The sequence below is a fragment of the Medicago sativa genome, chromosome 7 (genome assembly GCF_051527215.1).
Source record: "Medicago sativa cultivar Bolivia chromosome 7, Bolivia_mono, whole genome shotgun sequence".
NCBI classification, from domain to species: Eukaryota; Viridiplantae; Streptophyta; class Magnoliopsida; order Fabales; family Fabaceae; genus Medicago; species Medicago sativa.
This window is the reverse complement of record NC_140755.1, coordinates 35,786,807-35,801,019: the sequence shown is the minus strand read 5'-3', so window position 1 is coordinate 35,801,019 and position 14,213 is coordinate 35,786,807. Positions and strand designations below refer to the sequence as shown.

Here is a 14,213-nt window from a genome sequence, read left to right as displayed (position 1 = left end):
TAAGTTATTTTAAGAAAATTGTTAACAAATACATACACCGATCACTATTATAAGCAAAAACAAATATTTTAGATTCATTCATTAAATGATGTATGTGGGCTATAATAAAGACTACATACATCATTAATTAAATCAATCTAATATATATATTTTTGCTTATAATAGTGATCAGAGGGTGTATCTTTATGACATTATTTAAATATTTAAAAGTTGTATCTTTTACATTGAAAATTGTGTAGTTATGACTTTTACACGTGTCTAATTTGTATTTTCTAAACAAAATTTCATTTGAGAAATGATATTTTGACAACCAATTTTTGACAACTTTTAGACAACTTTCTCTCTCATACTCACGTGATGTTGTTATCCTCTCTCTTCCTTTTTCTCTATCCATTGTTTTTGACCAATAAGAAGTGAGAAAAACAAGGTTGTCAACAAAGTTGTCATCAAATGGATGTCAAAATATCATTACTCATTTCATTTTGTGGATTCCTTAAAAGATACTCTTATGACACTTGTTAGCAAAAACTCTTATTTTAAAATAGATAAATATCCTCCTTTAAGGCTTAACATCTTTTAGCTTTGCTACCTCTTATTCCCTCTGTCTTTAATTATAAGTAAATTTTGACTTTTAGGTTCATTCAATTAATGATGTATGTGGTCTAATACCACATACATCATTAATTGAATGAACCTAAAAGTTAAAATTTGCTTATAATTAAAAACGGATGGAGTACATGTTAAGTTTAGCCCTTAGGAATTTCTTAGCATGTAACTTTTTTTTAGACCAAATTATTAAGTTATAATTATTAGTCTTAACAAATAGTGATAAAAAAAGAGATAAATGTAATTATTATTTTATAAATTAAAAAATGATTTTGAAGATAGGATATATTATTTGATTTGATGCGACCTTTTTTCTTTTCAAGAAGAGAATTTTTTATCGAGTAAACCATTAAAATAGTCATATCTTTGTAAATCATTCTCAAATTAATATTTTAAGTTAGTCCTTATCTTTATCAAAAGTTTTTCAATTATGTTCATATCTTTATGTTTTAGTTGTATGTGGGAAGATTTACTTAATTGAGAAACAATGGACAAAAATTAATTTAAAATATTAATAAAGTTGGGAAATAGTGACTTACTACACTACAGAACCAATTTGATGGTTTAGTCATCCTTTACCACTAAATATTGTTGTGCATTGTTCGGTGCTACAAGGCACGCACGAGAATCATCATCATCGATTGTTAGAAATTGGAAATGGCAGCTTGTATTTGTGGCCATAAACCTCCATGGCGTTTCGACGCTTTCTCTCATTGGAAACCAAGAAGCCACAAATCCCGAGGAGGAGTTGTGTCAATATCAATGGCTATTAAACGAAGCCCAAAGCGTCTCAAATACACAGATAATACTCGCTTCAACAAGGATGGTGGTTTGGTTTACATTGAAGCTGACCCATCTGGTTCTGACTCATGGAAATTGGAACCTGTTGTTAATCTTTTCAAACAAGGTGCTGTTGGAGTCATCCCTACTGATACACTGTCAGTGCTATCTATCTACCTATTTTCCTTTGCGTTTTTATTAATTACTCTCTCTGCTTTTAAATTTCATAATGTTTCTTTTTTATTTGTTATCATTTCTTGTTTTGTAAAAATAAACAAACATAATTAAAAAAAATCATATATCCAAGTTAACTGTCATTTTAGTCTCTACACGTGTGAGACAATGTGTTACACGTCAAAACTGGTAATAATTTGAGAAAATGAATTATTTCAACGTAATCACATTTGTCGGTATCGGACATCAGACACGTTTTTTTTTTTTTTTTTTATCAAATTTCGGGTTATAATGAAGCACAAACACAGACACCAAACATGACATTGACATGTCGAAACCGATAATAAGTTGAGAAAATGAAGAAAAAAAAATCAATGTAATAAATAAAACGTGTCAGTGTCGGACACCAGATACACATTCGATCAGAAGTTTCAGTGGCTCATAGTCTCATAGTCTCTATGGTGGTCAGGTCATATAGTCTCTAAATGTATCAAATATTAAACTAAATGCATCTTTGTTGAGTATGGCTCATAGGTACCTGAGAAGTGGGCAGGGTTGAACAAACAGAGCCATTGGGGTTATGTTACAATCTGGACTGTAATATTTAAATACAAGTTGTACAATGTAAATCATAATCATTCACTGATAATAAAAAGGAACTGCAACTGCTCTGCTGTTGGAGAATTAGGCACAATTAGCCGAACTTCATTAACATTTTGTGTTAGGCCAGTCCATGCATGGTTTTGCTCTTGCTTCAATTGGTCCCTTAGATTAGTCACTCATTGGGTCGGATACCGAGTTTTCAAAAGATAAAAAATTGTGAGTTTATTGTTTCTTTAATCTTTTCTACCGGGCTGTCGTTCTAACAATCTTCTAGTAGCAATTTGACGTGCCAAACTGAACTAATGCAAGACCCATTCAAGGACCAAAGTAACTAGCGAAAGACATATTCGAGGGCAAAATTAACTTATGAAGAGACACATTTAAGAATATTTTTGTAACTTCGACTAATGCAGGGCCTATAGTGATAACACCACATTGAGAGACTAAAATGACCATTAACTCCATATTATCGATTTATTTATGAGCAAGTAGGAGAGGATTAGTTTTCTTCTAATCTCTATATGTTAACAAATTCATTGATGTCATTGTTTTTTTTAATAGATATGCGATAGCATGTGACCTAACAAACAACTCAGCCATTGAACGGCTACGCAGGTATAATATAAGTTTGTTAATCTCAGTTGAACCACGTTTTACCCCCCCCCCCAAATCACTGCTTTAACCAGGAGCATATTTGTGTTGTGTTGCAGAATCAAGAATATAGACGGTTCAAAGGTGAGGAACACAGCTATCTTGTCTTTATTCAGCTGTTCTTGCGCTACCAATTGGATTTCTAAGTAGTGGTGCTTGTCACACGTGTCCAATTACTTTACATCTTATTTAGATTAAATGTGTTGATCACATCATCAAAATTTTCTTCATGTATGTTTGTATTCAGTAATGCTACTTGTTGAAGTCATTGATGATTATGGTACCTCTGTTACTTGTAGCCGCTTAGCATCTTATGCCACTCATTTAGCGACATAGATAAGTACACATCTGGGTTTCCGTGTGGTGATGGTCAAGGCCATGCAAATTTATTCAAAGCTGTTAAGCATTGCCTACCTGGTCCTGTAAGTATTCTCTCGAAAGTTAATTAATGAATTTGTGAGCATATTAATGATTTTTGGTGGGGGGAAATCATGGGCGGAGCCACCACCCGGCGAGCCCGGGCACTCGCCCGGGCTCGATCGATACTTTCTTTATATTTCGCCCAACGCAATAGCCCATTAACCCACTTAAAAAATTAATTTTTTTGGGCAAACTCAATATTTTCACACAAGCGCGCACAAGAATTCTTGGCTCTATAATTTTTGCCCAGGCTATGTAAAATTTCTGGCTCCGCCACTGGGGGAAATTACTTATGTGTGACAAGCTGAGCTATTTTGTATACAGATCATGAACTATCAAGTAGCTTGACATCTATTTCATGGTGATTTTTGCCAAGTCGAATAACCCTGCTAAGAATGATGTGTGTGTGTGTAGAAAAAACAAAATAATAGCTAAAATTTCAACACGCCTGTTTGTCAAAAGTTGCCAAGTACTAATGATTTAACCATGAAGTTCAGTGTTCAATCCCTGAAAACTAACATAATTTCTAACTTACTAATACTGTATTTGTCTATCCAATGAAAAAATTCAAAAATACTATGGGTATCATGCGAAATATCAAGACATAGGACCTTTACATCGAAGTTGTTAGATGAAAGGATACAACAACAACAACAACAACCAAGCCTTATCCCACTAAGTGGGGTCGGCTACATGGATCAAATTACGCCATAGTGTTCTATCATAAACCAAATTTGGATCCAACTCATTGACCTCTAAATCCTTTCTAATGGTTTCTCTAATAGTTTTCCTAGGTCTTCCTCTACTTTTTTAACTTGACTCTCCTCCATTTGATCTACTCTTCTTACGACGGCATCTATGGGTTTTCTCTCTATTTGCCGAAACCATCTAAGCCTATTTTCTACCAACTTTTCTACTATAGGTGCTACCCCCACTCTCTCTCTCTAATGGTGTCATTCCTAATCCTATCATGTATAGTCTTACCACTCATCCAGCACAACATCCTCATCTCTGCTACACTGTTAGATGAAAGGATGTCAGTTCATTTATATTTAGTTGTTGTTGATGTGTATCTAAGCCATTAAGACTACGTTCGAATAATTATTATGTTGTTAGTGGGCGATAGCTGAGTAGAACTTGGGTTTAGTGCAGAGCTAAACACAGGTGCAGTATGTTTTGTGCTAACTGATTTAGTGGCCGCAAATAGCAGTGGAATAGAGGCTGAATGGCCCTGTAGCAGCCGGCTATTTACAAAGACAGAGACTGTGATGTTCAGGTTCTCTGAATAGCCCTGTAGGAGGATTCTCATCTGTTCTGATCACCTCTATTTTCTGGCTATGGCGACGATGAAAGTCTCCCGCTTCTTGCCTCTGTTTTCTTTAATTTTTCATCTCTGTTTCTGCGCAGATTTAGAATTTATGTTTAGTGGTATACTTTTCTCTAGTCTTCACAATAGTGGTCATCCCATTAACTGCTATTCCGCTTTAGCAGTTTTGGGTTTGGGCACGTCCAGCCCCTTTTCGAGATTAATAACATATTTGTTATGTTATTCAGTCATTCTTATTCATCAATTGGTTTTTCTCGTTTAAACATGTTATTCTCTCCATTTACTGCAATTTGCAATATCATGTCTTTATGTGGGTGAATCCTATTGTTTTGTTACCAATTTAGTGTTCATGCTGTATAGATATTGACAATTACAGTTACTTGCTAACACTAGTCATGTTTGAGTGACAGTACACGTTCATCTTAATGGCTAGCAAAGCATTACCAAAACAGTGCATAAGGTTTGGGACTACTGCTGCCAAATATGCATCACGGAAAAATGTGGGTGTCCGTATGCCTGACGATGCCATTTGTCAAGCAATACTAAAGGAGATGAGTACACCATTAATATGTACAAGGTATGTTTAATTTGTTGGATCATTTTTTGTCTTGGAAAAATGATATTTTATTCAGTAACCTTGTACATTAGGCCAAAAGTAGGTTGAGGAGACCACCCTGAAAAACACATCACTTTGAAATGGCAAGATAAGATGGCACTGTCACACCAGTGAAGTGATGCAGATATTTAAAAATGAAATGGTTAATATGATATGATGACAAATCAGACCAAGATAATATTAAGTTAAGCTGATGCACTGTTATACCCCTTTAAGGTTTTGTTTGCGAGTTAGGTTTCGAAGGGGAGGGGAGGAGAGGACTTACTTTTCTTTTTTGAATTAAAGACACTATAAAATGTTTTTAAAAATAAATCAAGTGTGATTGAAGTGTGATTAAAGACAGTATGCACTGTTATACCCCTTGTATCATTTTTATGTTGTTCTTTCAATTTTTGCAAAATATCAAATATATATCGAAATACGGACTTAGCCCTCCAAAATGCTCTAAAACCCAACTCACAAACAAAGCCCAAGTGTATATACCCATTCGCATTAGCTTCAGAGCAAAGTTCTAAATGAGGGTAAATAAGTTGGCGGAAAATGCATGATGCAGAAGCAAACACTTGGTCTTGATGTGGCTACATCATCTAACCATTTTTACATCAGCCTATCTCAGGCAATGAGGCATTTTTCCACCCCCACCTCAGTGCCTCGGCAACCATTTGTGATGGATGTGAACGGGTGGATTTAGTCCCACATTGCCTAAAGACATGGTTCTCAACATACAAGCCGGTTTCGTAAGGTTGAGTTAGATCCAACCAAAATTGTAAGAATTGTCTATCCAATTTCTTTTCAGTATGCCTGCCTATAACCTTTTTCCAGTATACCTGCCTATAACCTTTAATGTCATTAGGGCATTGGACCCTTATTTTCCATAATTGTTCACAAGAGTATGGAGCATAATAGTTGATGCTTGTACCTAAATCTTACCTTGGAATTTTTCTTCTTTATGTTAGCATCAAGTTCCTGAACGAAGACGAATGGATGATTGATCCAGTTATGATAGCTGATACATATGGACCAGAGGTATCACCGTTTCTATTGCATGGTTATTTTTCCAGTGTAAATAATTATAAAATATAATGATTTTAGCCCCTTCCCAAACAAAAGGGAAAATATGTGTTGCATTTTATTATTTTTATATATGTGTTAGAAATAGGCTGTAAAAAAAACAAGAAATAGGAAATTTCATGTTCGCGGCACATTCTATTTACACAGTCATTTTTCTTTACCGATAAGAATTTTCCAGTTACATTTTACACATGAAGAATGTGCTTAAAATTGAATACATGATTTTTAGACTATTTATCACAAATCTACTTGGTATGCTTGGCTCTACCGAACCAAAAAAGTTTGCTAATTTATTATATTCTCTACTAATAAGTTTTATAGGTTTTACAAAAGATATTAAAACCATTACTTTGGTTTTTCAGGGTCTTGATTTTGTTGTTGATGGTGGTGTAAGAGTGGCTCAGTCGTCCACTGTGGTTGACATGACCAAATTGCCTCCCAGAGTCCTACGGGAAGGAAAGGTAGTTATCTATCAATTTGAAGTTTACAAATTCTTGCGTTGGTTTTTATATGCAAGACCCATTTTTTACCCATTGTGCCATTGGAGACCGCTAATATGGATGGTACACTTGAAAACTGATATATATAAAAACCCATTCATAAATTTCAAGTTCTCAAGAGTTCTATCATCAAAATGAAATTGTTTTGGGTCTATAAATCCTACTCCCTCCGATCACTATTATAAGCAAAGGAACACTTTAGGTTCATTGAATAATTAATATAGCTGGTCTATATTATAGACTAAAGACTAGATACATCAATTGTTCAATGAATCTAAAAAGTGGTTTTGTGTTTATAACCAGATGTGATCAATACTTTATTATTAGCATATGTAGAAAGTGATGCCACTTACTTATTGTGTGCAATTCAGTAAGAGCTGTCCAAATGGCTTTTGACCTATTAGCTAACCCGGCTCACAGGTGGGTTGGATTGCAAAACATTTAGGTCACTTATACAACGAGATATTTGGGCCATACTACTCAACCCACGAGCTAACATGAGTTTGTTATAACCCATGTGAGGTCAAGTTCACACCGCTTTCTTTGAAATGCCCCATCTTACATGGTGTCTCGCCACACTCCGCCATCGAGCGGTGGCACCACATTTCCCACAATTGATTTCCATAATGTTGCAATGTTTTGTAAGAGTATGAGCAACAAGAATATAATTTTTGTTACGTTTAGTAGCATTTCTATTCAAATTGCAAACTTTCCTTATGGTGCTAAGTAGTGGTAGTATGCAATATCCTATGTTCAAATATAATTCATGCTTGTTGCAGTGAACTCAGAAAAGTTACTTAGAGTCATGTGATTTCAGGGTCCAATTTCAGACTGGATGGTATTGGAAGATAATCAGCAAACTGATGGTGAAGAGGATCTGATCCCTGCTGCCATTTGAATGTTAATCACCCTTTTGAATGAAGATTCAGCATCCAAAACCAGTTAATGACATTATAGGACACAAAGGTGGAAAACTTTATGTAAATAAAAACATACTGTTGTAAATGTTGATATAGTTGACTTGTACACTTTTTTTATTGACCAGATGCCCTATACTTCATAAGGGCTATCTGGATTCTTTTTGCAATTAGATAAAATTTGCTGTTTCATTTTTATTGTCAAAATTGTCTCTGATTGAACATTTTCAGATATGCCTTAAGTTGTTCTACAAGATCTTCAACATGAATTCTTATTTCTTACTATTTCTTTGCCTTCAATAACTTTTCCCTTTTGAGAGCTTGAAATGTAATCATTGAAAATGAGCTAAACGAAAGAGGCTTGGTATAAAGGAATGCTGCCTAATTTTCAGAAATGTGAAAAATAGATTGGCAACTATGCATTGAGCTGAGTAGTTATCACAAAAGGAGTATGAAAATCATGCAATAAGAGTACTGGCATTGGGGTGCACAGAGAAACATGATTTTTCTTACTTTTTTATGGAATGTAAGATTCACCAAAAGATAAATAAAATCCAATAATGGCCTTTTGGTTTCTCAACAAACCTAAGAAATGAAGGAAAATTGAGAAAGATTGGGGAAAAAAAATAGTCCTCTCAAAAATCCTATGAAATGAAGGAAAATTTAGAGATTGGGGAAGAAAAATAGTCCAAGACCAAGATTTTTTACTTTTTTTTTTTCTTTAATGTAATTGAGGACTCAATTCTATATTTCGATGAAATTTTGGGATTGACAGAGTATAATTTTATATGAACAGCCTGAAGTTTTCTTTAAACGGTGGATGCACTGCTTTAGTGATTTGTGTTTTTTTTCTTTTTCTTTCAAGTAGCTTAGTGGCTACAAATTCACCTCTTAAGGTGAATAAGTGAGATGTCTAAGGTCTGAAACCCATTCTTACATATACTATGTAATGTCTCTACCAATTAAGACAAGCTCAAAGAGACAGTTTTATTTTCTTAATCATTAACTTTTGTAATAATTAGAGTATTCTAGTGTATTAAAATTGTTATAATATTGCTATTTTAAAAAACGAGTGGCTAAGGTTCAGACGCTTACGATTCAGCTCGGTCATGTTAGTTTTTTTTTTAAGGAAATATTAAAATACATCTACCAACCTTTTTGGGCTCTTAAAATCATGTTAAAATATTTATTTTGAATTAAAAAATAAATAAAACCCAATTTTAAACAGATTCACCTTAAAATAAAAAAGAAAAATTTGTACCAAAAAAAATAAAAATAAAAAAGAAATGTGAAAACATGATTTCAAAAGTCACAGAAAGGTAATTAGATGTATTTTAGTTGTCGTGTAAAAAAAATATTAAAAAGTAATGTTTGAAGTCTTTTTTCAAACAAAAAAGGTGAAACCGTACTCTATTTAAGAAATATATATCGAGATAAGAAGATTCTTAGAAGGGGGAAAGACTATTAGTTAAACTTATAAGGGGAGAGTTACTGGAGTGAGACACTAATAAAGAAAGGGAGTTTGTTTAGAAAATCCCTCAATTGTGATTTATCTCCTGATTATTTTTGTCGTCTAAGTAACAGAATCCCTTAGTTCCATTTTAATTTTCTCGTGTTCTATCACAGAAACTCGTCAATTTCACAGCACAATTGCGACAATGTCGATATTCTTTAACATTGCAACAAAGAAATCTCAAAACAGCCATCACCAGAACATAAGGTGTGAAAAAAACAATGGTTATAAAAATTTATTAAGAAATTCTAACAAGCTTTGTTTATAGAGTAAGCAAAGCCAGCATTTGCATCCCCAAAAATTTCCTGTAGAAGCAGGTCTAACACAGCCACCAGACTTACCCTAGATTCACATAAAAATCATTTTCGAAGACTCAAAATTTTACCTAACAAACTTTGTGACATCACTCTAGTGCTGCTACTCATAAACTATTGAAGTTACAATTAGATCTCAACTTGTGTCCATTTGTTCTCCACCTTCAGTTTGATCTTGACTAATCTCATCATGTTTCTGTGTTTCTGTTTCTTCATCACCCTTGGTGATTTCTTCTGGTGTCGCTTTGTCTGGCGGTGCTGGCAATGTGTTTTCCACCTTCTCTACTATTTCAGTTACCTCTTCATCTGGAAAACGCTCCTCACAATCCTCTATGATCTGCGTAATAATTAAAAGTTAACAAACTTATCATAATTATGCAAGGGTACATACATGACATTCAAATGCATATTGTTAGTCTGACAAATCAATACTTTACCCTGAACTAGAATGGGAGAAATTGGTGTCCAGAATCAAACACAACACAACACACTAACTTCTAGGCTTAACAAGTCATGCATAACTTGTTTTTCATAATCATTATTTAACATGACACACGCAAACTTGATGGTCCTGAATTCCATACGCATTTCGAAGACAAAACAACCAGCCAGCAATTACCCCAAATGTGCATCTTACAAAAACATATAACAAGTATGATAATGAGCCTATGTCATTCTACAATTAAAATATGAAAGTAGAATCGCCCTGAAGTATGACAACCTCCAAGGTTGTAAGATACCAAAACTAATTGGGCAAAAAACACTGCATAATATCATTATTGGTGTAGAATGAGATTGATTGAAAGAAAAGATACAAAAGATGTACAATGAAGATGATAACCTTGCACGCAAGGCTACCCCAAAGGAGTACCCTCCTGTCACACTAGATAACTCTCCCGTCACATAATTTAATTATTCAAAGCTATATTTCCCATCTATCAATTGAGATAGATTTTAAATACATTTTAGGAATAACCAAAGTACCAACTCTTAACTACTCTAACTATCCTATATTCAATATCTAACATAATACCATAACATAGCAAGCCAACAAATCAATAATAGTTTCAATTTGTTTCAAAATGGAAATGTATGCAATGGACCTCTCAGTATAACTTCCTAACTTTTTTATGCTAGAAATCAAGTATGTAGGATAACACAAAAACAATCAAGCCTTATCCCACTAAGTGGTGAGTATGTAGAATATGACCATAAATATAACCACCATCTATTAGACCAACAAAAAATTCCACTTTTTTTGGACCCTAGATTGCTTGGTCTATATGTATTCAAGCGCAAACTGCGAAGTCACTATCTTAAAATCAAATATTTAAGCCAATTTGAATTTAAAAAACAGATAAGAAAGAGAAGAATTCGTGTTTTAATATGCTTAATTATTCTCAGTACTTTGGTGGTGTTGAAGCTGTGTACCCGACATGACCCCACATAACAGGAGAAAGCTTTAGCAATTATTGTCTATGAAGCACCAATACTTCAGGTTGAGATTGTGTCGTCACGTGTTGGTATGACACTCGTGGAACTTAAGACATTAAGTTAAATTCAATTACTTGTGCTTTCTCAAATTATTATCAATGTATTTATCAGGGTAGTGTCGTGTTCGTGCTTGATAGATTGTTGTAGTCTTAGACATCTTGGAGAGAATACTTTATTTGCTAAATTAGTAAACGGCTCTCAAAAGAATAAGAAGCAAAACAAGAAACATTAAATTTTTCTAAAAGTAATATTAGGTCTTTAACTAGTTAAACAATAAATCTAGGCCATAATTACATCAACATTTTTCAATTTCTACATATTTGATGCATAGGGAGATCAATTGTGTTCGGAAATTTTTGGTGTTTCTCCTTAATTTGCTGGAAACAAACGAGTATTTGTTGGTAGCAAAAGTTGAAGAATACAAACATTAGGAGATCTTATAGATTGGACATCATGCTTTGCATATGCTCATTAAAATTTATCTCTGCAGGTTAATGGATATACAAGCTAATTAATTCACTTCTTGGGACCTAGGAAAGCAAAAGCTAAGTCTAAATATTTCCCACCTAGCTGTCATCTTATGGTTCCATAAAAAGCAATTTGGGAGCTGATAACAAATTTAAGTGGGTCTGGGATATGGATTTGCCGAATAACTGACTTTTTTTTTTTTTTCCTCACCTTAAATGTTTTTAGAAATCAAAGTACTATGTTTCCATCCTTGCAGATTATAACAGTTTCTTATATATTATTAATTATTATGTATTAGTTCACTGCTACACGATATTTTTTAGATCATAAGGAAACAGGAATATTCTTGGGTTTGAGATTTTGTAATAGTCAATCATTTGGTGAGCATTTTCCTATCTAATAAGAAAAGGCTTTCATTGGTGTTGAGGTTTAACTAAAAATATAAATTACATTACAATACCTAACACTTATTCATTATCAAAATTCAAAAAAACTTGAGTTACTAGTAACCAGTTAAAAACAAAGATTTGAACCCAACACTTCAGAGCAAAGCTAAACACAAATAATAGAAAAAAAATATTGCGAAAAATGTGGAGACAGTTTAAGAAAATACAGAGCTAATATGACATCTAACAGATTACTCAGGCATGAAATAAATGAGAAGAACATAGTTGTGATACATACATGATATATTTCAACTTCAGAAGCTGGTCTGATGTTTAACACGTTCAGAACCTCCGCCTCTGACAGATCATGCTGTTTAATGACTGTGAAATACTCCTTGACGCTTTCCCTTGTTTGAGAAACAGCGGGAGTTTTAACCAAGTAATCGTAAACCTGTAAAAGATGCAACACAGTGATCCACCAATAAAACATAAAAATCATTACTATCTATTGGCGAAAAACTAAAATCACGAATCGAAAAGAGATTTGTTGTCTCATCAGAATAACCAACCTTGTACTCAGACATTGCTACTTTGGCAAGAACCCTAGATGGATCTTTCGAAGCTCCTTTAGCTCGTAAGAAATCAAGGACCTCAAAATTTGTTAGTGCACCGGCATTGGCCTCTAAGCTATGAAAAAGATCATTAAACATCAATAATAACTTATTAAAGAAAGAGACAGATAAATTTGAAACATTTGTGCAACAAATTTGACATGAATGGTAGTGACATACATTTTCATCTCGAGCAACAAATAAAGCCTGTCCTGCAACAAATCAAAATAAGTAAACAACATAACACAATTAAAAGAAATGAGTTTCTAAAATACAACAAACAATACCTATGAAGCACTGACACAGACGTGGACAACGGACACAACACTGACGCTTCGACACCGATAAAATTTTGAGAAAACAACATATTTCAAGGTAATCACAAGTGTTGGTGTCATGTCTGCGGACCCAGACATTTGATATTGGTGTAATTAAAATTTGAAAGAAAGTATGATGCAAATTAAACTAAAAATAAGAAATAAAATTGTTTGATGCAATGCAATTATAATTAAAATCATATCCATTTGTTGAAAATCGTGTACAATTAGAATAGTGAGTTTGTAAGCACAATTGTACAAACACAATGCAGAATTCCTCCATTAAGAATATAAGTTTGGGTCAGATTTACGAAAATTGATAGTGAAAAAATGATTATCATAAACAAAACAGTGATTATTTTTTTCAAAACTGAATTTTTATTCCTTAACCATGTGTATCAAATAACCGCCCAATTCCGAATTCTGAATTTTGAAACCCTAAAATAAAAGAAGGAATTGGAGAATGAATTGGCTTACCTTGGCTTAGAGTGGGTTTGAACTTTGAAGAAGAGATAGTCACTCACTGGGTTTGTTTGATATAAGAAGAGGAGAGAAGATGCAAACAAATTGAAGCAGCGAGAGTGGAAGCGCGAGAATTGTGTTGGGGGCAAAGGGAGAGAATAACCAAGGCAACATTGAGCTGGACCCAGTAAAAAAAAAATAAAATTAATTTGAGTTTTTTGAATTTTAAAATTGTTTTCAAAAATAAATATTTTTATTTCCTACATTTAATTTTTTTAAATTGTTTGAAATGGATATTTTTTTTAAAAAGGCTTAAATATTGCATTGGTCCCTGCAAATATGGTCCGGTTGAGTTTTGGTCCTTGTAAAATAAAAATTTAGAAATCAGTCCCTGCAAAATTTTCTGTCTTTTAAAAAAGTCCCTGGGCCCACTGAAGCTGCTAGGTGGCACTCCGATGCTGACGTGGCACATGCTGACAGTGCATAATTGTCCACGTGGCATCTGACGTGGCATATAAATTACTTTAAAAATGTAAAAACAATTTAAAAAATCCGGAAATTAATTTTTGAAATAAAAAATGGAAAAAAAAAATATTTTTTTTAAATAAAAAATATGGATTTTAATTTTACAAATTAAAAAAAATTAGAATTTTTTTTTAAAATTATAAAAAAATTTCAAAAAATTTAAAAATAAATTTAAATATCATAAAAAATTTCCGTAAAAAATCTGAAAATTATAAAAAATTTCCGAAAAATCTGAAAATAAAAATTTTCAAATATTAAATTTTAAAAAAATATTTTAAAAACTCTGAAAATAAATTTTAAAATATTAAAATAATTTTCTGAATTTATTTTTTTTGTATAAAATTAATTTTTTTGAATATTATATATTCTGAAATTTCTGAATTTTTTTTTAAAATTAGAATTTTCATAAAAGAACATGAAATAGGATTTTTTTTAATTTAAAAAAAAATAGGAAAAAT

General features: G+C 32.9%; 2 protein-coding genes across 4 annotated transcripts; one reads left to right on the top strand and one right to left on the bottom strand.

Annotated features, from left to right (window-relative positions):
• The first annotated feature begins 1,065 nt into the window (after window positions 1-1,065).
• On the top strand, window positions 1,066-7,950 carry LOC146905935 (DHBP synthase RibB-like alpha/beta domain-containing protein). 2 transcript variants are annotated; one of them, XM_085724385.1, is made up of 8 exons: window positions 1,117-1,544; window positions 2,725-2,778; window positions 2,874-2,898; window positions 3,114-3,236; window positions 4,972-5,138; window positions 6,134-6,203; window positions 6,611-6,709; window positions 7,566-7,950. In XM_085724385.1, the coding sequence occupies exons 1-8, from the start codon at window positions 1,264-1,266 to the stop codon at window positions 7,644-7,646; spliced, it is 900 nt and encodes a 299-aa protein (XP_085580511.1). In that variant the 5' UTR covers window positions 1,117-1,263; the 3' UTR covers window positions 7,647-7,950. The 2 variants fall into 2 exon arrangements, with proteins under 2 accessions (XP_085580512.1, XP_085580511.1); XM_085724386.1 differs by lacking the exon at window positions 3,114-3,236 and having other exon boundaries at window positions 1,066-1,544.
• Window positions 7,951-9,388: 1,438 nt separating this feature from the next.
• On the bottom strand, window positions 9,389-13,416 carry LOC146905934 (RNA polymerase II, Rpb4, core protein). 2 transcript variants are annotated; one of them, XM_085726184.1, is made up of 5 exons: window positions 13,246-13,416; window positions 12,632-12,663; window positions 12,410-12,527; window positions 12,139-12,291; window positions 9,389-9,829 (listed from the first exon to the last, which is right to left on the bottom strand). In XM_085726184.1, exons 2-5 carry the CDS (start codon window positions 12,637-12,639, stop codon window positions 9,629-9,631), a joined length of 480 nt encoding a protein of 159 aa, XP_085582310.1. In that variant the 5' UTR covers window positions 12,640-12,663; window positions 13,246-13,416; the 3' UTR covers window positions 9,389-9,628. The 2 variants fall into 2 exon arrangements, with proteins under 2 accessions (XP_085582310.1, XP_085582309.1); XM_085726183.1 differs by having other exon boundaries at window positions 12,632-12,658; window positions 13,246-13,400.
• Window positions 13,417-14,213: the final 797 nt, after the last annotated feature.